Source organism: Sinohyriopsis cumingii, chromosome 19, assembly GCF_028554795.1.
Source record: "Sinohyriopsis cumingii isolate HCF-2022 chromosome 19, ASM2855479v2, whole genome shotgun sequence".
NCBI lineage: Eukaryota > Metazoa > Mollusca > Bivalvia > Unionida > Unionidae > Sinohyriopsis > Sinohyriopsis cumingii.
In genome coordinates this window covers 58,590,796-58,618,299 of record NC_142979.1, presented here as the reverse complement: position 1 = coordinate 58,618,299, position 27,504 = coordinate 58,590,796, and the positions used below count along the sequence as shown (strand labels likewise).

The window sequence follows — 27,504 nt, the reverse complement described above, 5'->3', positions numbered from 1 at the left end:
CCGGGCTGTCTCCGTCGCTGTAGGTAACAACTGTACCCAACCTTGTTCCATTGGACAAGAAAGCTGTTTTGCAGTTCACGTATCTATTTTTTGCCACTGCGTCCTTGATTACGAAATCATATTCTGCGTCATCTATAATCAGCCGTGAGCAATATCGTTTGTAGTCGTGGTTTTTTCCACCTTGTGTAAACTTACCAATTATTCTTCTACCGAGATCTTTTGCCTCTCTGTTTCGTTGGTTAAATATCCTCCTGGACCATTCGATGATATATTCCTCGTCGGCATCAATGTTTTTTCTGGACTCGTCAATTATGCTATCTAGACGCTCCGGTTCTGGTAACCAGACTTCAGTCTGCGCCCGGTATGATATAATCGCGTCACTGACAATCAACGAAACTAGCATGCTACAATCAATCATATACCGTAGCAGCGCTATTGGAAACCACTTCTTTTCAGCCATGTGTCTACCGATCCAAATATAGCAACAGCGATGAAGTCCTGCCGCGAACTCAAATGATACTATGCGAGCGAATCCGGTTAAATCAAAATCAGGCAGTGGTCCATTAATAGCAACACGAGTCATTTCATGTCTGGGGTGTCCAAATCGTTTAAAGTACTCAGCGGCGGATCCATACCCGAGAAAACTCGCTGGATAACAGGCAACCATATCAACCGAAATCATAGCGTCGCGGTTGTATTCAGTGTTCCATAGTCCACCGTGATAGTATTCCAAACAACTGGATTGTACATCCGGTAGAAATTCCTTGCGCGTTGGTCTCCACGCATTTTTCCTTGCTGCAACATGAGCTACAACCGATGGAATCGTAAAACAATTTGTTAGCAGTTGTTCATCATGCTCTTCAAATTCCATGGCGGTTTTTTTCATCCTGTTGTGAAATGCTTCAGTGCGATATAATTCGCCGTTTGGTCTTACAAACTGATCAAAGGTATCCATGTCGTTTTCAGCGCTGCGAAGTAACCACACTGATACAGGGTCATTTTTACACAAGCAAGCAATAGCATCAAATAGTTTCCTCTCCGCGAGAAAACCGTCCTCTCCTAAAAATTCCCCCGGGATATACTTTACTGTTCTATCCCGTGGAAATATTGTGATCGCGGGCGTCCATGCGTGTTCGTTATGATCAATAATTTTGATTGGGGCCCCATTTGATTTGTACTTTGATTCGTATAATACTTCACCGGTTATCGTTGTAACGGTTATTGGAAATCTCAACGACGTTTCTAATCTCGCTATGTCGCTGATGGTCGCTCCACGCTCTTTTACGGTTAGTTCCCACTGGTTGATTTTGCTACGTCGTAAATCAGTCAATTTGTTTCCTCGACATGCATTTGTAAAATGTTCTATTATTCGTTCTGCTACACAATTTATCCCCGTTGACTGTTTCATCGGTTTCAGTTTTCCGATATCAGGTTTCTTATTTAACGGGTATATTCCATAAACAACTGATGTTTCAGGATACGCTCGTTCATAGTATGGTCTGTCAATTCCGGTTAACAACCCCGGCTTGGAGTCGCGGCTGACAATGACTGTTTTCTTGTCGCTGAGAACTGGTTCAAATTTATCACGTATGATCCAATCGCCTGATTTCACCCGGACAATGAATTTTACTCTGAAGAAATATCTTTTACCGTCAAGTTGTGATATTATCGTTGCTGCGCGGTTGTCGTTCATGGTAGCATCAACAACGCCATCAATTCGAAATGTTGACCAACTATGAGATGCACCAGCACGTTTGAATTCATTGATACAATCGCGTATTTTATTTAACAGGGTTCTATCGTTTATTAACGCTTTTGGTGTGTCCTTGAGGACTCTATCGAGATTGAACTTAATATTTTTCCGGGGCTTAATTGCTGCTAATCTCTCGAACTCATCCATATAATTAAAACAAGTATTTAAATGAAAGAATATAGTATAATGAATCACTGCAAATGGTTGATGATTGGGTCGACAACCCCGTGCAATAAATCATGTAGAGGTGAATTCTGCGGATATCATTTACAAAGCGTTCGTAATGGTTCTCTTGGCCCCCTACCGTGCTTGGTTTGCCACGTCGGTGTAAGAGGAAAATCCCAGTTGTGTATTAATTGTGGCGGAAAGCGATACAGGGAACTAAAACGCTATTATGACAAACGAATTAAAAACGCCGTCATTGACCCCACCGCTGACTCCGTCATCAAAACCCCCCAAGACTACGTTGAAAGATTCATAATTAAACCAAATAATAAATTAGACAAGTAGTATTATTATACAAATGGACCAAGAATTTCAGCCGCACCCCCTGCTCGTCAATTATGAGGCATCTCGCGACGGTATTGTTAGAAACCGCAGACTGAAGAAGCCGGTTGGATGGAAAAACAATCACGGGTATTTAATGTTTACTGCTGGAGGGAAAAAATATCTCTGTCACAGAATCATCTATGAATGTTTCCACGGATTGATCAAAGATAGTCTCGTTATTGATCACATTGATTCTAATTATCAAAATAACAGACTGTGTAATCTGCAAGCCATCTCTCAGAGTGAAAATAGTAAAAAAGGCCAAACTGGTAAATACTCAAAGAAAGCAAAACCCGTAAAGTCATTTGATACAACAACTTACGAGGAAAAAATATTTCACTCCATGAATGAGGCAGGAAAATATTTTGACATTTGTATCGCCTCAATACAATTTGTTGCAGAACGAATATATCAAACAGCGATCTCAAAAAAGACGGGTCATAGAATTCGATTTTCATATATAACATCAAAGGGAGATAACTCGTTTTGTGATAGCGTCGCATGACAAGAGTTATGTCCCTTGAAGTCCAATTAATGTTGCGATTAATTAATCATTTTACGATGAAAACTAATGAAATACACGCTATTATCTAACAGCTGTATTCTTTTTTTTAATGTTTTATTCAAATATTTGGTTTCATTTAAATGCCGTGAAACACCATTAATAAGTATTTAAGGGTTTAACGATTCAAGGGAATTCAAATTAACACACACCTTGTGACTGACGCCGCTGTATTAGTCACTTTATATACAAGATGACTCGTTATAAGCCTGGGGCTTTCGAAAGCCAATTCAACTAATCAAAACTAACCCACGCTCTTGACCCGGGCGTGTGGTTGTCTTTTGTTCACAATCATGCAACCAGGTTAATTTAATTGGGTTGCTTTTGATTGGTTGAATTGGCCGTAGAGTTCCGCCCCGCCGTTTTATGTTTGTGCTGTCTTGTGCCGTCCCATCATCCATCAATCATTTCATCCTTAATTAAGTACATGTAGTGATGTCCCCCAAGCATATCTTCTGGGCGGTCTACGATGACGTTTGTCACCCTAGGCCTCCCTCCCGGAGATGTATGCTTTGGGGTTCCAAGATGTGAATGTCCTTAATTAAGTATATGTATATGCCTGTAATCTGCCACAACACTCGAGTGGAGATTTACGGCATTGTACTGTCCATGTATGCCTGTAATCTGCCACAACACTCGAGTGGAGATTTACGGCATTGTACTGTCCATACAAAAAACGGGGTCAAAAATGACCCCCAATAATTTTATTAAATTTTAACTTAAATTTTATTAAAATTTTTGATATTAGAAATAAGATGTTTTATAAGAATAATGAATATCGAAGACATCAATAATATATTAACTGAGATTTCAAAATTAAAAAATCAAGGAATTGAATTATCTGATGGTCTCGACAGTGAAAAAATATTATCCGATTATGAGATTATTAACGAACAGTCGAAACGGGGGCGTTTTACCCTGGCCCGCGAGTACTTTTTTATAAAACGATTACAACATACGATTAATGAGAACCTGTACCACAATGACGCAAATGCATTCATTGGACTATTCACTGCCGTTGAAATAATACGAAAAAAACTCGGACGTGTTTATGAACGACGCCGGGAGATTTCTAGTAAGATCAAAAACATTAGAAGGATTATAGACGAAAACTCCGTGGAGCCCCCGATGGTACACTCGGCGGAAAATTAGAAAATTGCGGATCAATTTACAATAATGGTAGGTGAATCACTTACTACTCGGCTAGCCAGAGAGCGGCTAGCAGCGCTTAAAAAGTTTATACCGTTACGAGACGGTGAGAGAGAAACTTCAAACGCGACAACAAATGCAAACCGATTTTACTGTTGGAAGCGAACAACTCTTTGCCCCGGTAACTAAAGCGACTAAGGATGTTACAGCGGCAACTGTACCCGTTCTTGGTGCGCTTGAAAAGATAGCGGCAGAGACAAAACAAACAAAAAGGTCTTTAGAAACACTCCCTGCAAAAATAGCGGCTGCTACAACACGGAGGCCACCACCACTCGCTATAACCGAACCACAAGAACCTTATGTTACAATGGCCGACGAGGAAGAATTAGGTGCTACTGCGAAAGAACCAGAAGAAGAAATACCCGAAGAAACACCCGAAGAAACATCGAAAGAAAAAAAGAAAGAGGGAAATATACCCCGTAATGTTCTTAAAAAGTCCGCAATAGATCAAATTAGAGACATCGACGACGATGAAGAATTAGTTAATTTTGTTGCTACAACATCAACTAAGAGCATTCGAGATGAGTATATCAATGAAGGTTACAAGAAAAAAATAACCTCGACGGAGAACTGGGCAAGAATAGTGTATTTAGCGAGTAAACATAGAGAAGCATTACCACATCGTGGTGATCCCGATTACGATAAATTCCTCGAGAAAGTTAAGAGTAGAACACCAAAAAAAGGAAAAGGATACCCTGTTGGTAAAGAATCCTACGGCGTTACCTGCCCTAATAGTGTTCTCAGTGATATATCACGGCTGGAAGTACTAATTGGAGGAAAACGAGCCGGAAATAACTCTACGGAAATAATCAATGAGGCCGCTGATATTTGCAAGCGGTTATTTGCAGGCGGTATTATGGACATTAATGTATATCGAACGCTCATAGACGAACTCGTGGATGATTAATTGGAAAACTGGTGTTTTTAATAAGGATGATCATACACTACAACCATGATAAACCAGTACTCGTCTACGTGGTAAACTCGCGATTGCCTGTTTACCGCGCGTACTATGGAGATGGTCTCGGTAGCACCATTGCGGAGTTATTTACAAGAATGGCTCCAAAAGTAGCGCCGTTAGCCAAACAATTAGGAATGAAGACTATTGATGTTATTCGTGATAAGGGTATTAGTGCCATTGGAGATGTTGCCGGAAGGGCGTTTTCAGCCGCGCGGGACAAACTAATGTCATTGGTGAAATTCAGGAGAAAAAAACAGAAACCACCGGTAATGCCATCAACGACAGTGATGCCTGCAAATGTCAGTAAAGTAATAAATAACGCCGTGGAAGAAAAATTAGAGTCGTTGGCGACGACTTCGCCATCCGCCGATGCGGCAACCAACGCGCTCATGAACGCGATAGCGGGGAGTGGTTTAAATTCAAAGAATTTACGACGAAAAAATCGCAATTGAAAACATCAACATGATAAATAATAGAATGTTTGCGCGTACCGCTGACCCCGCGTTTGATATGGACGCCCCAGTACGCAGGGATGATTCTGTCCGTGATTATCAATATTATTCTTATTATGCAGCGCAACCTGACCTACGATCGCGAATTGAACTTCAAGTCCAAGATACCAGTAAATATTTTTTGCCGTGTGAAGCGTTTATCGAAATCGAGGGAGAACTCGTGACAAATGCCGCCGATAATGCACCATACGCAGATGACCATCGTGTTCGAGTTGGCTTCGTCAACAACGGTATCATGGCGTTATTTGAGAGCGCCAGATATCTTATTGACGGGCGAGAAATTGAATCAATAGAACGCGAGGTTGATGTTGCAACGACGATAATTGGGTTGGCGAGATACTCGGATGATTATACAAGATCGGCGGGCCCATCTATAATGTTCGCAAAGGACTCCACCGATAACGCTGATCATATTCAGTACATTAACGTGCTGGTGGAAAGAGATACTTCAGTTCCTAATCAAGCTGAAGCAGCCAACCCAGACCGCAGAACAAGACCGGGTGCTGAGTTCAATATCATAAAAAGTACTAACGATAATTTTAATCTAGGGTTTGCAACACGAATAGGAATGTTGCAAGGACCACGCCGAAAGTTTTCATGCGCGATTCCACTCCATCACATATTTGGATTCTGCAGAAATGTTAGAAAAGTTGTCTATGGGGCTAAGCATACAATCGCGCTGACGCGAAGGGGCGATGATAACAATGCAATATGGCATGCTGCTGGCGTCGCTGCCGGTAAAGTCATTTTAACTAAAATGGCATTGTGGATGCCGGTGCTGACTCCATCAGTTACCACGGAAGCACGATTGTTAGCATTTATGGAACAGGGAGGGAAATCGTTGTTGAGTTGGCTAGCGGTAACAACTGATGCTAAAGAGGATAACGTCGCCGATACGTTTACATGGCACCTAGCATCAAAACAGGGTGTTTCAGCCCCGCGTCATATATTCATAGCGCTACAGAATAGGGAACGATTGGGTAATCAAGAACGCAGCCATATGATATTTGATCGATTAGGAGTCATGGAGGTTTCGCTGAGAATAAACGGACAACAGGAACCATCCGAGGATATACAGCTTAATTACGGTGACAACCATGTCGCACGTGTGTATCATCGATTGCTGTCATATATGGGTCGTGATCAAAACGTCGACACTGGTTTGCAAATATCACAACTTGATTTTAAAAACCTGTATCCGATTTATTACTTTTCGTTGGAACATCTTGATTTAACGAGACAATCCGTCGTTGATATACACTTCCGAGCTCGTATAGCCCCAGCTGGTGTTAATTACAGAGCGGTCGCTGTCATTCTCAGCGATAAATCAATGCTGCTAGAAGGTGTTGGTGGACGAATGAGAATCGTTGATGCGCCAGTGGAAAACATGTAATTGAAAGCACAAAACGCGTTTACAATAAAATGTCGTATAGTGTCGTCAATGTAGAGTTGACTGATGGTCAAGTCAAGAAATTACGATCAAAGTCGGCTAAACAATGCGGGATCACAATAACGCTGAAGCCGTCACAGATGGCGGGTGGTAATCATAAGATATCGTTGACGGCGCGTCAAATAAAACATTTCAATGATGCGATGAAGAATAAAAAGGGTGTTCAAATAGATTTTTCAGCCGCAGCAATTAAAAACATGGAAAAGACCGGTGGGATATTTCCGCTGTTAGCTGCGATTCCGGCATTGATTGCCGCGGCCGCACCAGCAGTGGCTAAGGCGGCGGCGTTAGGAGCCGTTGGTACCGCGGCGGGGATGGCATTGAAGAAGGCAACCGGGAAAGGCTACAAAAAAAAACGACCCGTGGCCGGAAAGGGTCTAAGACTACCGGGAACCCCGTATTCATGGTACTCGGGAAAGGGTCTAAGACTACCGGGAACCGTTTATTAACTCCAATGTCTAATTTTGATTTAATAGACGCCGCAAACGCGTTAGCGATAAAAAACTTCAGAGGTGTTTTTATGAGGGATCAATTACCGACAAAACCAAGGAATATTGAAACCGGTATAATTAACCTCGATGGGTCCTCCGGAGCGGGAACTCATTGGGTTGCATACGCGATTGATCCGCGTGCGATCGTCTATTTTGATTCATACGGGTTAGCTCCGCCGAAAGAGTTTATGCGGTATATCCGGGCGTGTTCAGCCCGGGCGTGTTCAGCCCGGGTTTTTTATTCCACGCTGCCAACACAGCAATTGAGTGACCCGCCGATATGTGGCCGTGAGGTATTGAACGTACTCGCGGCGATTTCATCATCGCGAAAACCACCTCATATGGTTGTAAACGAATATACTAGTGGGGTCGTAGAGGCCCGGCGGGTTAATTAGAAACGCTGGTTTTTTTTACAATAACGATGATTGATATCTGGGGACGACCGGTTTCGGCGCTGAAAAAGCCCACGGAAACGCCCGCCACCGATGACATAAAAAAACTAATTGAGGATGAAATCGCTGATACGTTGAACTTAACCAGTGTTGACCCAGATGAAATAGTTGTATTTCAAGACCGCCAGGGTAAATTGAAATCCAGTAATGTGTCGCTGAATGACGTTTTAATACGACAGCGTGATGCCGCCGAGGGCACTATCGCGTTGTATACCGGCGACGGACGACTCAAACCGGGTGAATCCATCTTGACAATAAATGGAAAAATAAGTACACTTGGCGACAATTATATAACCATGTCAAATTCGTTAAAGGGTTTACGTGGTGAATTTAACTTTCATGGAGAACAGTTCAGGTCGATGATAACGCACGTCAGCGAAATGCGAGACATTGTCAATAGTTTTTTTCGGGGACCCCCGACGGCAGACGAACCAAATCTTGTAATAATAAAAAATGCTATTTCGGATCTTATGGAGATGTCGGCCAATTTACCCCCGTTGCGAAAAAATGTTAACAGGATCGATGACAACTTTGATAAATTCTTTGGTAAAAAAAATACCAAGCCGGATGAGATTACAATAACTATAAATGATATCACTGCGTATGGACAGGAAATAAAAACAATCAAAACTGATGTTGCAACAAACAAAAGGAGTGTAGACGCGCATGAACGGGAAATAGAAATAATCGGCGCTAATGTTGCAACGATCATAAATAATGTAGACTCGCATGGACGGAAAATAGAAACAATCAAAACTGATGTTACAACGATCATAAATAATATGGACGCGCATACACAGGAAATAGGAACAATCAAAACTGATATTGAAGCGAACAAAAAGGGTGTGGACGCGCATACACAGGAAATAGGAACAATCAAAACTGATGTCGAAGCGAACAAAAAAAAATGTAGACGCGTATTGGCGGGGAATAGGATTAATCAAAACTGATGTTGCAGCGAACAAAAAAGGTATAGACGTGCATACATATGAAATAGGAACAATCAAACTTGATGTTGCAGCAAACAAAAAAAGTATGACCGAGAATACACGGGAAATAGAAACAATCAAAACTAATGTTGCAGCGAACAAGAATAATATAGACGCGCATTGGCAGGAAGTAGGAATAATCAGAACTGATGTTGAAGCGATTAAAGACGGGCTACCGAGAGTAGCAGAGCAATTTGAAAAAATAAAAATCCCTCATGAGAACATCATCAACACAGTATACACAATTCGGCATGGATCATTCGATTGGACTCCTACACAGAATACAGTAAATATCACCGCAACTGTTAAGGGCATTTATCGATTGACACTGATTTCAATGATGCAGTTTAATATATTATCGTCGAGTTCATCCGGGTTTAACAATACAATATCAACAATTATAGACAAGAACGCAACTGAAAAGTTTACAATTTATGCCGTTGATAGAAATCTAGCCGGGGCAAACATTACATGGTATGTGGAATTTGTAGCGAATCTAAGTAATTAAAAACACTAGTTCTTTTAAAATAAAAATGACCACCAAGGAAATTGAATCAGAGGTATCACCGACGTCACATCAATATCGATTCGATACCGCAAAAGAATTCTCCGCGAACTTGAAAACGCTTTCCGAACAATACCGTGCAAAAATAAAAAAATACCGCCGAAAAATAACCGCCATCGACGCGGTCGTGTACTCGGTGTCGGGTATAGTGGCCGGTACCGGTGTTATTTTATCCACGGTGACCACGATAGCCCCGATCGCTGTTCCAATCGCTGTCTCCGCGATGACAACAGTTGCTGGAGTCGCCAACGCAATCACTAGGAAGATATCATCGTGTTTTCAGAAAAAACTCAACGAGTATACAGTAAAACATCAAATAGTATCCGACGCGTACTCGAAATTATCCGGGTTGATCTCGTTGTCAATTGATAATTTGTTCGTATCCGATGTTGAATTCTCCACGATGGTCCAGTTGTATAGCTCCGCGATGTCAAAAATCGAGGATTTTCAACTGGAAGCCGGAACCACCTGGTTGTTGAAATTAGACACTAAAGACAACAAATAATAATAATGTCGCTGAACCCCGAAGGGTTTCAATTACTTCAGCGGATCGCGGAGAACACCACTCCGGTACAAACAAATATGATATCAATAACGTCAACGAAACCCGAATTCAGTGTGAACTTCCCGTCGCCGGTTCCAGTGAAGGAAATAGCGCTGGCAAAATTGCGAGTATATCACAGTTGGCCTAATATTCGAGCGGACGCATTTAACGGACAACAACCTAATAACTCGCTGGTTTTTGCACGGAAAAATAAACCCGATGGGACCCCAGACTGGGAGGAGGTTACAATACCAACTGGGTCATACCAAATAGAGCAAATCAATAAAGAATTTCAACGCAGAATAAAATCGATCACAGGAAAGGAATCAAAAATCGCTATTACGGTTCATGAACCGACGTTATCATCGACGATTGAAATAAGCACACCGGGGTATATGGTTGATATTTATAACAGTTCAATAAGAACCATACTAGGATGGCCTAAGAATCCACCCGCGGATTTGCACACAAATGTGCAATCGTATCATGAGATTAATCCCAGTTATCTGAATGATTTGTCTATTATAAGGAACACGTTATTACCCAGCGAGTTTATATTTCAAGACAGGAATACCATGCAATGGTTTTTTCCGTATAAGAAAACTCCTGAATTGTCAGCCAAGGTCACAGTTCGTTTAGATGATATCACTGGTGCGTTTGCCGAGATTAATCGTAATTACCAATCACAACTAGAACAGCTACGGAAAACAAAAGCACGAAAACACGTTGAGGTGTTAAATCAACTTATATCAGACATGGAATATATTAATGAGCGAATCGTTAAGACAATATCCGATAGCAGCGATGATAATAAACAAAAATTCCTAACCGGGTATAATATCACAGAAGCCGATTTACCCGATTTCAAGTTTCCAGGATACAACGCGCCAGAACTAAGAAAGTCTCTTAATGATTTTCTCAGTCCATCAACTTATATCCTCAGACACGATAACGGGGATGATGGTATGCATATTGCTCCATACAACGTAAATATCGCATCGGTGATAGCAATCAATCTAGTGTGTGATGTTATCGAAGGGAGTTACCAGGTAGATACCAATCAATCAAATCAAGCTCAACAGGGATATATCCTTTATTCATTTTCACCAACAGCCCCTCCGGGATTTTTAATCGTTGAGAATCCGATTAATCCGGTCTATATGCGATGCCATGATCGGTTTTTAACGAGAATTAATTTTAAACTCACCGATCAGTCAAATAACCTAATTGATCTACAGGAGGAGGAGTTAGTGATCACTCTGTTTGTAAGATCATTGTAAATAACTTCTTAGCAGCAGAGGGGGGCGATGACATCGACGTGGTCGTCGATGTGCTTACCGGACGCTGACGACGCTGGGGATCGGCGCGCAGAAGGTGTTAATTAAACCAAATGACGTCACCATCGTGTAGGATGGACCGACGTCGTTTTTTTTTTACCAGGCGCTGACGACACTAGATCGTTGAGTGCAGAAAGTAATAATTAAGCAAAATGACGATTGGACAAAATGTCGGATTCGCCCCCTCTGCTGCTGCCTAAGTCAATCAAGGAAACAAGTCTGGTGTTACGATCAAGATAAGATCTATTATACTTGCAGAAGGATTGCATTGTATTGCTCATAACCTTGAACTAGTTATTTTTAATGCAAATAAATTAGTGTCATAATGAGTAACTTTTGAAGATGCAATAAAAGGTTATTTGGCTTTTAAAATTTCATTCCAAAGAAGAGGAAAGAGCTGACTGAAATTGTGCATGTACTCATGTACTCTAGCGATAACTTACACACCTTAATTAATCAAGTATGATGGTTGTCTAGCAAGGGATATGCACTGAAAGCTGTTGAAGAAAAATCTACAAGCTGTTAATCTTCAGCATAACTTTATGACAGGGAATAGAGCAGATGGTGCTAATTATACAAGAGATTACCATAAAATTCTGACTTCAGTCAAGTTTCTTTCATGGCTGTATTAGACGATATGCTAATAGTGGCAAAGCTATCAACACAATTTCATTTGGAGGATCTGCTTGTTACTGAGTTGCCAGAACAGACTGAAGTTTGTGTTGTTTGAATGTCAGCATTGAAAACCCAGCCAGGTAAATACATGAAATTATTCCATGAGTACTATGACCCTGCAAGCAAGAAATTCAATGATATGAGTATCACTGGTCCAACACCTGAAGTGGATTTTAGGGACTGTTTCCTGATGAGTGACAATTCCATCAAGTAAATCCAGGAGAGTTTCATCAATCTCAGCATATCCCCTATGAAAGTGCTCAAATTTTCAATTTCTAATAATGGCCATTTGACATGGAGGAGTTTCAGTTATGTGAATCAGGAGCTGAAATCCATATACAGGTTATGTCTGATACTGCATGTAAGACCGTTGAGAGTTGGTCAACTCCTGGCAGTGTACACTGTTCTCCTTAAAGGAGACATGTTTAGGGAGTCTGCTGTAGCAAAATGGCAAGCATATTTGTTCATCATTTCACCCCCTACCAATGCATAAGGGAGGGGATTTTCAACTGCTAACTGTATTTAAATCAGCCTGAAAACAAGTTTGCGACAAACAGTTTCTATAACCAACCGCTTATGCAATGGACCAAGGCTCAATGAGATCACTGCTAAGAATAGATTGGTAGATTCTGAATGAACAGACTTTGAGATTAATGGTCTGTAAATGTTATGTGAGGCTGGTTTCAAGAAAATACTGATGTTTCCTCACTGAATTCTTTAATTTTGATCATAATATATTTGTAATAAAAGATAAATAATTTATGTTAAGTCTATTTGCTACCCATTTAAAGAATTATCTTATTTTTTCGTGTATCACTTAACTTAGTGGTTCACATAACAGTCATGTAACATCCTTACAGACATTTATGCAAACATAATGATCAACTATAAACAACCTCTGATCAGTTACATGATGGTTTTTGACAACAGAATAGTAAGTGTGCCATGTGCAAACTGAATGTTATGTGCAACTGTTTGGGTTTTTGGAAAAAATGGGACCCAAAATTTTACTCACATAATGGTGAAGGTGGTTGGACACAGATGGTTTGTCTATAAATTCATAAATTTGTCTAATATTGACTATATAAAAGTATTTAATTTTTCTTGATTCAAATACAATATAGAATGACTCCACAATGCACATTTTACTCTTTAATATATTGAAGACAGGGCAAGTCACTGAAAATCACATAACTGGTTAGATAGACACATCACATGCAATGGTGGGGTGATAAAAAAAACTACATTTTTTAACATTAATTTTCCCACCAGCAAGAGAATTTTTGTTGTTTATAACTCAGAATACACAGGTTTTGTACGAAATATCCATAGTTTTATGTACTTGCAGTGATAGAAAGAAAGCTATTTAAATTTCTTTTGTATATGAGTAATGTCTCATTTTGATTTGCCTGAAATTTAATGTTTTCAGAAATGACATTTCAAGAAGCACAAGCATGTGGCAGTACACACAGTCATATATTCATAAACTGACATCTGAAAACAACCGACAGAGCTCTAGATGATGAGCTTATTTATCTATTTTATGCACATTGACAAAACTAGTGGGAAGAATGATAAATCGGTTATCTCAATACAATAGAAAGCTGGTGGGTCAGTTATGAAGTCTATAAACTTACAGATGGTATCAGAATTAACACTTTTTTGTCTTTGTGTTGTTCGCCTAAACTCCTAAATTTAATGATTTGTATCACAATATACTCCTGTTCTAAGATGTTGAAAATCAAGACATATTTTATTAAAGCTTATATGTGACATAATTTGAACTTTTGCTTCATTGTTTGTGTCGGTATCCAACAGACAGCTTTAAATTTAGGTAGTCCTTAGTCCATCATGTTCTTCCTGTGGTTTGTTGGACTATATAAAATAAAACCGTAAAATGAAAAGTTGCAAGATCAATGTGGAAAATTCTCAAAGTCGTTTGAAATGGAAAATGACCCCATCATAGGTAAGTTTCTTTAGTTTCTTTCAATGTAGATTGAAACTTGTATGTAAAGGCCATATCATAATTGTCCTGTATAAGGCCTGTACTCTCAGTGTTCTTTAATGTGCATACAGTTATGACTGAGTGTTGTGTTCAGTTTAAAAAAGTAGATGTTTGGGGAATGATGGGAGTCCTTCAGAAAAATTTGACTACACTATTACATTCAGTAAAAGAATGAAAATCAAGCACTGAAGAGGTCCAAATCCACTTACAGAGCACATTAAAAATGCGTGCTAGAAAATTTGATAAATAATTTTATTAAAAAAATGCTAAGTGAGCTTATAATATAAAGAGAATTGGTGGAAAATGGTCATCGTTAACCAAGTAGTGAACTGTCAAAAGAAGTAAGGCTTCACAAATCCCAGCATATTTGGATAGCTCTTATGAAACTATATTTTGGGGAAAGTTCTGAATGTTCCATGTATGTTTGAAATGATGGTGCTTCATAACTGTGAGTACTCTGAGTCCAGTGGATCCATATAATCAAATGAATACTGAATTTGTATTGCTCTTTAATCCATTTGAAGTTTTCTTGATGGCATGATTAACATCAGGGTGATATCTGAAGCTTTTTTTCCTATGCTTTGCAATGTTTGTAAAATACCCCACCTTATGTCATATGAACAAATTTTATGTGCTTGCACTTAAACTTGCAAATGAGCTTGTACAAAAACTTTAACCACAGTCCTTCTAGAACGTAAATTTAACTATTAAATTCTTTGTCCAATTGCAGATATCATTTTTTGAGGAGGAACGTGACATCATGGCTAAGGCGACAAGTCCGTGGATCACCAAGCTCCACTTTGCTTTTCAAGATAAGGATAATCTTTACCTGGTGATGGAGTTCCATGCTGGGGGAGACCTATTATCTCTACTCTCCAGGTGATAAACCGCTCTCAGTATCTGTATGTTATATTGTTTATATGTCCCACTATGAAAGTGTCTCTCAGTGTTATTCATGTGCATTCACCTGGTTAAGTTTATGTTTAGGTCATTTTTGTTGCTGTCTTGGGTCATACATTTTCTATAAACAAATGCATGCTTATGGATGATTGCTAGTGAAATGTTTCAGGATTTAACTTTTTACAAATTAATATTTTTACTTAGTTAAGGGTACAGGCCAGATCATAGACTCATAGGGGTCCCAAATTATGTCAGGACAGGCCTGAATGGCATTTTGTAAAATCAACAGTTTACACCTGAGGGTTATTTTACTTATACCACATAGATTATATGCAAGTCTGATTGGATTAGGAGATATTGCTTGCTGAGTAATGAAACTGAAAAACTACTACCCTGATGGAAATATCTGAGTAAGAATTTGGCAGCAGACTGATAGGCATGTACAACTCCACACTTATGTTAGCCAGCATAATATGATTTCCAAATAAATATGGCAATTAGTTGGCATAATATCATTTTCACATAAATATGGCAATTGTGGTAACTACTTAGTACACTGAAGAGGAAGAAAGAAACATAACAAAAGATGTATTCCCCTCATATTGCCTGCAATTGTTTTATATTATTTATGTGATCAAAGGCAGTATGTGATTGTTACATCTGATACATCATTTTAAAAAAAGACTACTGTTAATTTGATGTCTTTTAGTAATATGGGTGACTGATTTTATACGTCATCATTCATTTGTGTCAAAAAAAGTTTGTTATTGTTGTTGTTGGCATTAATTTTCCTCTCTTGCTGGCAAGCAATTTACCAATCTGTTTGCTAATATAGCACGCATGCATATGTTGACACACATAATGAGGGAGTTTACTCTTTAAGAGACTTTTATCACAAATTTGCAGCAAAAAATCCCTAAAGGTGGGCTTACTGGAATGGTATCAAACATGCTTCATGAAAACTGCAGGTCATGTGAAAATGGCTCTGGGTAAAATTTTATGATATCTACATTTAAGCTGTAATGTCTTTTGACCGAATTGAGATCATGACATTTTCAGATTCTGCACAACTAACAACACAGAATGAAAAAGCTACTAAAGGGTTAACGCAGTCTTTGAAGGTCTTTGACAGTTTGGGAAAAATGAGGTAGCATTTTCAAGGCCTTGAAAGTTTGGGAAAATCGAGCAGATTACCCTGAGGTTTTTAAAAGTCTTTCAAAATTGAAATAAACCCATACATTTTAATTTCTTTCCATAATCACAAATAAAATTGTCCAAGGTTGTTAGATTCAGATGTCGAGTTTTCCTGGTTTCTTTCTTTTGATGACCCATTCAGTTTCATTTCATTGTTAAACAATATTGTAATATTTTGCAATCTGTCTTGGAAATCCGTTTGTGGTCTTTGAAAGTATATAGCAGGGTGCACAAGGTCATTAGGGGTCATTGATAGTCATTGAGAAATGAACGCCTCATGTCAAGGCCTTGAAAATCCTTGTTTTATCACCTAGGTCAGGGTGGTCCAATATCTTCAACACCGAGGACCACATGGACTAAAAATGTAAAGTTTGTGGGCCTTACACACGCACGCACACACATGCACGCACGCACACACACACACACACACACACACACACACACACACACACATAATAGTACTTATACTATTATTATAGAACTAACTTTTTGTATGAGTTCAGGCCACAAAATATGATTCATGGGCCTGTAGTTGGACCACCCTGAACTAGGTCATTGAGTCCTTGAATTTGAGAGATTTTATGTAAAATCAAAACATGTTTTAAAATTTTACTTTTGAGTCATTTATGTAATGTTGTGTGAGGATTGGAAGTAGTTTGACTTTTCTGTCATCTGATAGCCATTTTGCCATTATCATATTCTACAGAAAGTAATCAGACATTTTGCAGAGTATCTCTTTTACATGTCATCAATGCATGTACACTTAGTCACAAAACTGGAGAGCTATTAAAGCTTGAACAAGTTAATAAATACAAGCAATAATAAAACTGAATGGTGCTTAATGCAAGAATGAATCAATAATAAAATTTTCTTTAACATTCTGGTCTAAACTTGTTATGTAATGGATCCAAAAATATATGTATTCTGTGTATGTTCATGTCTTTATTAAATTGCACATAGAATTCATCTTTGCTTGCATAAATGTGGATGATGTGTAGAATCAATATTAAAAGTTAAGAACACACATAACTTAAAATATGATCAATGAATTTGTCAGGAAAGAGTACAAACAGAAACAATTTGAATTATAAAACACATGGAAAATATTAAACCATTCAGGTGTGTTACCTAGTGTATATAGCATTTTGTTGTATTCCAGAAGACACTAAATCTATGAAATATATATTTTACAAATGTTGTTTTTTCCTTATAGCTAACATAAGGTCATTTCAAGATAATCTTATAATATCAAAACCCACATTTGTCTGTGTGTCACACTTAACAAACAAGAGCTTATGAGTTTGAAACTCGCAGTGGCATCCCCCAATGTTTTTTTATACTTTTTTGTTTTTTTAGGTTCACACTTTCTTTTAAACTTGCTCCTTCCAATTATTAAAATTTGTTATTTTTAAACTTTTTCATTTGTTCAGTTATGTTTAAACTTTCTTTTATGATTCCCATCCTGGGACAGTTAATTAAGCTATATACACATCCACATTTGTCTTGGGTTTGTCATGGCTGCCAAATGAAATTGCGCATTGGAAACTCGCAGCAGCATCCCAATTTTTTAAAACTTTTGTTGTATTTTATCTTCATACTTTCTTTGAAACTTGCAATTGACCTATCTTATATATAAACACCCAACAGTGTTCTTGTTTTCCGGCTGCCAAATGAGAGGTCTTCTGCCTCATATGTACACACTGCCAGTCAGTATGTCTGCACAGTATGGCACATGACTGGTATCTATACTCTTGAGACTCATAGATCATATGCAGAGTTTGATGGGAAAATGGTGAGTGATTCAAATGATGCTTAACAACACCTTAGTAACACTCAAAAGTATAATGGTGGGCAGATTGTGATTCACACTTATTCAAGTAATTTGTCAGTGGAATTATTCTGGTGACTTGCTGTGAAGATATTAAATCTGTATCTCAGAAAATTAACATGCTATGCTAAATAGTGTACGAGGACTTAAAACAGGCCAAAACAATGACCAAAAAGACCACTTTAGACCATCATTGACAATGGTTGAGAAGCTCATACAAAGTAAGTGCCAATCACAACCTCCCAAAATTACATTAATCATTTAAAGTCACATAACATGATATTACAAGACTTGTACAGTTATTTATTGTGCCTAGTGACCCTGCAAGTCCTATATATCTTCATGTATGTATTGAAATGTATCCCACATTGTTGACCATTAATATAGACATATGAAACATTAAAAGTCAGTATTTAATGCTGAGACTTGTGAGAATTATTTTGACATGAGCAACCCACTATTTATATTTTATAACACCAGAATTTATGACATGCTTCACAGCATTTTTCTGCCAAGCAGGTATAGTTCATTAGCAACAATCATTTTAATGAGCATCATCCCAAAATGCCTGGAATATGCACATTGATTGATAGTTGGCTGCAAGACAGAGACATTGTTAAGTACCTGAAGAAAAATGCAACCTCAAAACACATAATGTTTTGCATAATGTTCAAGAAACATTGACATTGCAGGAATGGGCATTGCTGCCCTAAGGGGCCACATCAGAAAAGTCAGTTTCAACTTTGTCATCGGGTTCTACAAATTTGATGACTGGCAATGATGGTGCGGATTCAGTGGCAGATTTCATGTAAAGTAATTTGTTGAAATATTATTGGATGTCACTAGCCTATTTCCTGGCAGCAGACAGACTGGCAGATGAAGCAAATGAGAAAAGGACAATAAAACTAATATCTTAGTCCAAGACTCAGAGGAAAATGGGAATAAAAAGAGTAGCATGTGAATGCACTATTTTTTCAATTGGATGAGAAAGTACAGTAGCTAAAGAGTAGCTTTCAGAATTTAGGTCCATTTTACAGTGGCTTTTATGTCATTTGCCTTTAATATTTATTTTATTTATTATTTCATTGATGTTTTCGTTTCCTGTATTTAAGTTAGTAACTGGAAGTAGTAAATATAATACAGAGAGTAGTCCTTGCAAACTGATGATAGTATTAAGTTTTATGTGCCCTTCTTGGTCATGTATCTGGTCATATGAATTTACAACAGAAAGCTTTTGTTAATGATCCATTGCAGGTCATAAATTACTATAAATTTTCCAAGGCTTTGGACAGCTTTCATTCACACAGTATTTTTTCTAACATGACTGTTATTGTGATCATTGAAATTCTGTATAAACATTTCTTTTTTTGTTTATTATTTAATAAGTGACAAAAGTCACAATCACATCGATAATGCAATGATCATATGTTTTTTCTTTTACAAAAACAATGAGCCATTAAAGATTGGGGCCCGAGTGGTCTAAGGTGCTTGCCTTTTCCATTCAGCATTGTCCTCTGTCCTTGTGTTTGAATCTTTGGCATGGCCAATGTGATTATGTGAGAAAGCTTGCCATGGGTCAGTCAGAGGTCTCAGAAACACTTAATGACATGTATTTGGATGCAGATTTTTTTATCTGGGGCACAGAAAGTCACTTCCTCATTACTCCTCCATGTTCATTCTTTTTTTCAAATGCTACATAAACATTTACATTCCAATACATGTATTATGCACATGGCTTTATCTAACTGTGCTAAACTTAATACTGTATTCAGATCAGCCCGAGAGCACTTGGAATTTTTCCAGTATCTCGAATTAACACGAGAGCTATGTACATGATGGTTTACTGGAATTGATTTATAATGATGGCTCACATAAATTGGACACACGTAGATGTTGAACAATGGTTATAGTTAGAAATAATGATCTGCAATGGTTATGATAAAGAATTAAATTGTATTGATTAAAATTCTCAAGGATTATTTATGCCATCTGTTGATGTCATGTTTATTAATTATGCATTGTGTTTGTTTCTGAATGTAGCTGAATAAGTAGTGCATATGACCTTGAAATCAAGACATGTCATGACTTAGATAAGATGCCATTTGAAAATTTGGATAAGTAATTTGGTGGTTAATGACAGATTGATGAAGATTTTAATGAGATTTAGAACTGTGCTAAAGTTGCTAGAACTGATAGTTTTAATGGGACAATAGCCAAGAGTAAGAAAGTGTATGATGCCTGGCTTGGTGTTTGGAATTAGACCTTTCCTTGGATGACAAAATGATTGAAAAAACGAACTATTTTAATGTGAAAAGAATGTGGAAACTTAAACTCAATGGCAACCACTGGTTCTTCCAATCTGCAAAGTTCCACATTTTCTAGGCATAATACATCTAGAGACCAACTACTTATTTTTGAGGCTCATCATTCAAAACAATGCAAAGCAACTATTCAACATGTGAGTAATCTTTCTATTTTTCTAGCATTTCTTACTACTACAAGCACTACTACTGCTGTTGTGTATGGGGTATGTGTGTGCATTTGGTTTTTATCTGCATCCTTTTTGGGTGAGTGCACTCCGACTTTAGCAGGATCTATGTAATAATTCCTTGAACTTTAATAATCAAGTTATTCATTAATTCCCTTATTGATGCACTCATTTTATTCTATGATTTACAGTTAAAATAAGACAATTTAATCTTTTTGCAAAATTAATATGCTATGTAAATAAAGTGATATGATTCTTTGTCACAGAATTAACATTTTTAATAACATGATCATGTTGTAATGTACATACTAAAAAAAGATTTAATATTTCTTCCAGTAAACTAATTTTATTCAATTTTTTTATAAAATTTAATAGATCTGTTATTTATTAATGAAAATTACTGGAAAAATACATTTTACCAAAATTACCACTTTTACTGACATTATCTTGTAAAGTACAACTAATAATAGATTTATTTAACATGATACAAATTGTAATATACATATTTTAACATTTATGAATTGAGCTTGTTGAAGATCAAAAGCAACGGGAGTTAGAGGGTGATTGTGACATAAATAAAGAGGGATTACATATGAAAGAGGGTCAGCCAGTACAACAAAATGATTGCTCTTCAAATCAAGAACAGGTTTTCAATACCATGTAAAGATGGATGTGCTGGAGGCCATAAACTTTAAAAGAAGCACTAGGCATCAACATGACTAATTCTGAAATTTTTGGATTTATAATTAATGAAAGTACAGCTGTGACTGTCCACAAAACGGTGAATGTGCATGTTACAACTCTATTAGTGAAATGTATTTCAGACTTTGCAGTCCTAGCTGTAATTGTGTTGGTGTCAACAGTGACAACTGTGACATGTGAGAGAGGCTACAGTGTGCAGAACAAAATCAAGATGAAGTTACAAAATAAAACATGAGACCTTAACTCACTGGATAGTTCTGACCTGTCAATTAAACTGGGCAGATCGACCAATCAAAAATAAGCATCAAACTCACTGCGTAGTTACACGCTGCTACCTACCAATTTTCTCACAAACATAGGACCACACTTGATTACTTCTTATTTGTCTGAACAATGTTTCACCATTGTGCTTAGGGCATATGTGATGCTGATTGTCATTATTAACAGATTCAAGATTATTTATTTTTTTAAATTCACGAATGAAACACCACATGGAAAAATGTCTGTGTTGTAAATGAGACATTTCTTTTGATGATATTTCATATATAAATGCACAAACTGTTTTTAAATAATATTATTTGTTGTGTTTGTGTAAATGTTGAACACAATGTCTAATTGTATACTTATGTTCGAATTGTGTATCATATAGGAGTCATAATATTACATGCAATAAAGACAATACGTGTATATGTCTTGTTCATTTTTGTCTTTATTACATTGGTTGTCATTTTTAAAATTAGATTGGAAATATTTTAATCCAGCATCATGCTTAATTAGTGCTAATTTTGTTAATTTTTTTCAAAATTTAGTATTTTAATTTACTTGTAACTGGAGTCAAGTTTACAAAACACCACCCTATACATTAAATTCTAGAATGGATATAATCCTATTCAATTTCAAATCTATTTTGAATACAATTTTTATTATGGAAGTTTTATTTTAAAAAAACCCAAACTATTTTAACTTAATGAAGAGGTTAAACTTATAAAATATTTATTTTGTCTTTATTAGGCTTGAGACTCTACAAGCTATGTCCTGGCATTCATTTAAATTTATGTCATGATAACTTCAGATTTAAATTGATCACTTACAAATTACTGATTTTATAAGACCTGCAAAATGTTAGGACATCAGTGAAGTAAGATAAAACGAGTCACATTAATTTTATAAGATCTGCAGAATGTTAGGACATCAGTGAAGTAAGATAAAATGAGTTATATTAGTTAGCAAACAAAGGTAAAAGCAGGTGCAAAGATATCCCTTGTGAACATGCCTATAGTGGCTTATTTTGATGTGCCATTATTGCTTCACTTATTTTTAAGAGATTATGATAAATGATCATTTTACTTGGATCTGATATCTTTTAAATTTTCTGGTTTATCGATGATACCCTTATGAAATGTTTTATCTGACCAACTGAGGGAACATGTTAATGTGTGTAAAGAATGTAAACATTCAATTCAATCACTCAGGCACATTTGTATAAATTGTTTACTTATTTATTGCAACTTTAGTATTTGTTTTCCGAAATAATGAAATTATTAATTGTATATAAAAAGTACTTGTTTTATTCATATATAAGTTATTCATATACAATAAAAAATCTTATGGGTGCAAATGGACAAAAAAAGCCATATTTTAAAACTTGTTGTTGTTGTAGGGTTTAATACCATTTTTCAGCACACGATAGGCTATACATGGCAGCCAGTATTAATGGTGGAGGAAGAACCCGGGGAAAACCCCAGAAAGAACCACCGACCCACGAGAAGCTACTGGCAAGATTTCTCACATACCCACATTGGCTGAATCCGAGACTCGAACCCACGCAGATAGAGGTGAGATGGCAGTGATCTGTAACGGAAAGTGCTTTAGACCACTCAGCCACTTAGACAAAACTTGTAAAAATGAATGAAACCACACTAGAAAATCTGATTATTAATAAGTATGCATAACTTTGCAAGAACAGAAAGATTTTGTTATTTTGTCCTATTCTAGCAAAATGTCTTGAGGTTTGTCAGGATGTTAGTTCTTCCTCATAGACTGCCAGGAACATGAAGTAACTTTGACCTGCTTTTCACTATCAAAAATGCTAATTTCATCAATATATCATTTTGTATAGTAATTCAAGCTTTTTAATGCACGATTTAAAAGAATCTTGCAGCCATGTTAAAATGTTTCAGAAATATTGTCAAAATATCATCCAATGAATCCATTTTTGTGATAACTTGTGAGCCTAGCAACAGTAACTAAGTAGGCAGAGCTTATATTTCAAAATCAGAACTATCCATTTATGCAAGTGAAAGAAGAGGGACCCAGTGTGGTGTAATATGACCCAAAACCAAGTGTCAGATAATTTTGCAAAATGAGAAAGCGATGAAGTGAACTACATTGTAGTTATAATCAATAACATGATATTCTTACATGATATCAATTTGAATACATAAATATTTTAAAAATTACCAATGATTACAAATAAATAAAACTGACACGGTTTTGTGTCTCTTTATTCCTGGCATTATAATGGACATTTAGCCACTTCAATTATACCCAACATGCTTGTGGAAGGGGACTGCACCCTTTTCTGATGAGACTCATATTTTCCAAAATAGGAGTCCTGGACTCCTTGATTTAAATTCTAGTGAGACCTCTGGTCAGTGAATCTTCCACATACTTGCCGCCATCTGTAGCCTATCATGTGTTGAAAAATTACAACCTATGAAACCACAACCTAAAGATACGAGTAGTACAATAATACTATATTAACAGCAGGAGGTGTATTGTGTTGACAAGCTCCATCAAATTTTATGGTGCTAAATGTGCACATGTGTATGATGTGATGTTTTTACATTTGTGATGTGTTAAAGTCATTGAGATGTAAGTGGGTAAAAACTCGACACTATTGGATGTAAGTGGTTAAAAACTCCATACTAATGGTTGTAGACACTATGGGATGTAGGTGGGTAAAAACTCCACACTAATGGTTGTAGACACTATGGGATGTAGGTGGGTAAAAACTCCACACTAATGGTTGTAGACACTATGGGATGTAGGTGGGTAAAAATGCCACACTAATGGTTGTAGAAACTATGGGATGTAGGTGGGTAAAAACTACACACTAATGGTTGTAGACACTATGGGATGTAGGTGGGTAAAAATGCCACACTAATGGTTGTAGACACTATGGGATGTAGGTGGGTAAAAACTCCACACTAATGGTTGTAGACACTATGGGATGTAGGTGGGTAAAAACTCCACACTAATGGTTGTAGACACTATGGGATGTAGGTGGGTAAAAATGCCACACTAATGGTTGTAGACATTATGGGATGTAGGTGGGTAAAAACTCCACACTAATGGTTGTAGACACTATGGGATGTAGGTGGGTAAAAACTCCACACTAATGGTTGTAGACACTATGGGATATAGGTGGGTAAAAACTCCACACTAATGGTTGTAGACACTATGGGATGTAGGTGGGCAAAAACTGCACATTAATGGTTTTAAATGGTTTTAAACACTATTGGATGTAAGTTGGTGAAAAATATACATTAATGGTTTAAGACACTATGGGATGTAAGTGGTTAAAAACTCCACACTAATGGTTTTAGACACTAGCAATATCAACATTACAGCAGTATTCACTAGGAATAACCTTTTACATTCAATTTAAAATAATGTGTAAGCAACTGTATACTTAGCCTGAGGAGGAAAAATATTCCCATAAAAAGTGTTGGATATTGAAATTGAATTGGGGTCACTCCAACGCATGCACAAACCAGGACCAAAAATTGAAAGCCTATACTGTAGAGCATAATTCCAATCACTGGAACATTCTGCCCCTTATTCTTTAGGATATTTATGTTGCTCTTCTTTTGGCTTACAGACATGATGACAGTTTGGAGGAGGACATGGCTCGATTTTACCTAGGGGAGATGACTCTTGGTATAAATTCTCTGCACCTTATGGGATATGTACATAGGTGAGTATTTCTTTTTTGTATATGTTGTTTTCTGGTGTGAGTAAAGTAATCACATAACTGTATATAATTGACCAATTGGCCACAATGAAAGTATTGGTTTGCTAATTCAAAATGTTTTCTTGTCATTGTCATTGTTTTCTTTTCAATGTTGTCATCATCAGTTGTTCCCAACATTTTTTGCATTACTTTTTTATTAACCATGCATTTTTTATTTAGGAGATAAACTAAGGAAAAACAATTATTATTTGTTGTAAACCTTATTTTTAAATTGTAAGTGTCTCTAATTCTTTCAGGGACATCAAACCAGAGAATATTTTACTCGATTACCAAGGGCATATCAAGTTAGCGGACTTTGGGTCTGCTGCAAAACTGTCATCAGATCATTTGGTAAGTATGAATAATTAGTTTAGTGGTGTGTAGTACACATCCATCTGTAAGCATCATAGACCCAGATCTACCACTGCATGATGTGTCGCTAGATCAGATCTAAAATGTTACATATGGGCATGCATTATAGAGGAGCAAATGCTAATTATGTCTGCATCAACATTAGACTTTTTGTCCTTAATTGATTCAGTAATTTAATGAATGAATGAATAAATAAATGATTTTTTAAAATATATATTCCAAATAAAGTTTTAATAAGCTTCGATTTTGTGTTGGACAATAGAGAAGTCTAATTGTGACTTGTCATATATATGTTTGTGTATACAATATACAATATGCACCCAAATGCATCCAAATGCAAAAGTCATTTTGCCAGATCTGTTGTTGCATAGTGCAGTTGCAGAACTGTCATTGCATAGTGCAGTATGTTCTGTACACCCAAATACAAACATAATTGTCTCAGATCTGTCATTACATGGTGCAATGGCAGATCTCAGTCTCTTCTGTTTGTTCTTTGAAAGATTTTAAGCGAAACGCATTGGCTGCTTAGATCTGCTTGGACATTAATGACAGTCATTGTGTGAAATTGCTGTTAGTCTGGTACCAACCAATTTCATGGCAGACTGGAGTGAAAAGTGAGTAGCTAGTTTGCCTTGCTAATTGGATATTTTTGCATGTAGAGTATATTTATTCTACAAATTTTATCTTTTTATGATACTAAAAGAAAGATTTAAAACTAAGTGAAGAATAAATAACATGAAATTGCTGATGACTACTCAGATTTGGGTGATATGAGTAAATAAATATCTTTTGTTTAATCTGCATTCACTAGATGCTTGTAACTCCAAATAAAGATTCTTCTGCATCTATGTGATGTCAGATGACAAATGCTACTTCCAGTTCTGAGCATAAAAATGTTGAAGTATTTGGTGCCTAATGCCACCAATGGCTAGAAAACCAAACACAGGAAAGGAATTATTCAAAATGGAAAATGATACTACCATAAAGAAATAATAGTTTGGTCTCAGAATTCAAATGAATATTAGAACAGGATGCAAGTGAAAAACCACAATAATGATGTTATTGTTCATCATTCATCTCAGTATTTAAAATGAAGTCCATTGCTGTAACTTAGTGAAGTTTCACATGAGCCTGTCATAATGTAGCTAAAGTTACCAAATTAATTTCATTCATGAATGATTTCAACACTATTTTTATCAAGAAAAAGAGCAGCACCACTAATTTGATGTATCATAAAAAAACAGTGGTATTTGTACATGCATATTTAGCTGTGTGTAACACACCCATTTTTCTCATTTTCAATCATGATTGCAACTTTTATACAAGAAATAAAAGAAAAGTTTTTACCAGATCAGTCTGATGGAAGGAAGAAGGCACTATGGTTGCCTACATGTGTCACATTCACTCCTTGTGAAATTTTAAATCCATTGCACATTGATTTGTAACTAAATAGTTTACTGGTACTAGCTTTATTAAAGAAATAAATAATGCTTACAAACCTTGAAAGTCTTGTTCTTTGAATGCTTATATTAGCAAACTCATTTCATTTCACATCATTGTGTAGCATATTGTTCTGTGCTGTGACAGGAAATACATATACATAATGACTGGTAACTTGTTGTTCTAAAGATGTTCAAAATACCTCATTTCAGTGGAATATGATGATTACCATACCTGTACTGCAAATGTTGAGTATTGTGGATCAGATAGTTTTCTTCATTTGTCCTTGGCTGAATTGAAATATATTTTAAATTCAAGCAGTGTTAATAATCTCATTAGAGGCAAAGTTAGGGGACATAGTCAGCAAGTATATATAATAGTTGTACTGCACTGCATAATTAATACTAATGTGGTAAAAATGATGAATCCATGTTGTTTCCTTAGGAATTAAGTTGTTAAGGAAAGTCACTTCATCTTTTCTTGACATTAATCAGACTTCTTCATAAATCAT

General features: G+C 36.8%; 1 protein-coding gene across 1 annotated transcript in view; it reads left to right on the top strand.

Annotated features, from left to right (window-relative positions):
• Nucleotides 1-27,504, top strand: part of LOC149775771 (citron Rho-interacting kinase-like) — a 173,253-nt gene that overhangs the window by 11,593 nt on the left and 134,156 nt on the right. Inside the window, exons 4-6 of the mRNA XM_089944415.1 lie at nt 14,785-14,933; nt 25,050-25,145; nt 25,439-25,532. Coding sequence (XP_089800541.1) covers nt 14,785-14,933; nt 25,050-25,145; nt 25,439-25,532 — 339 coding nt within the window. The remainder of the gene's footprint in view (nt 1-14,784; nt 14,934-25,049; nt 25,146-25,438; nt 25,533-27,504) is intronic.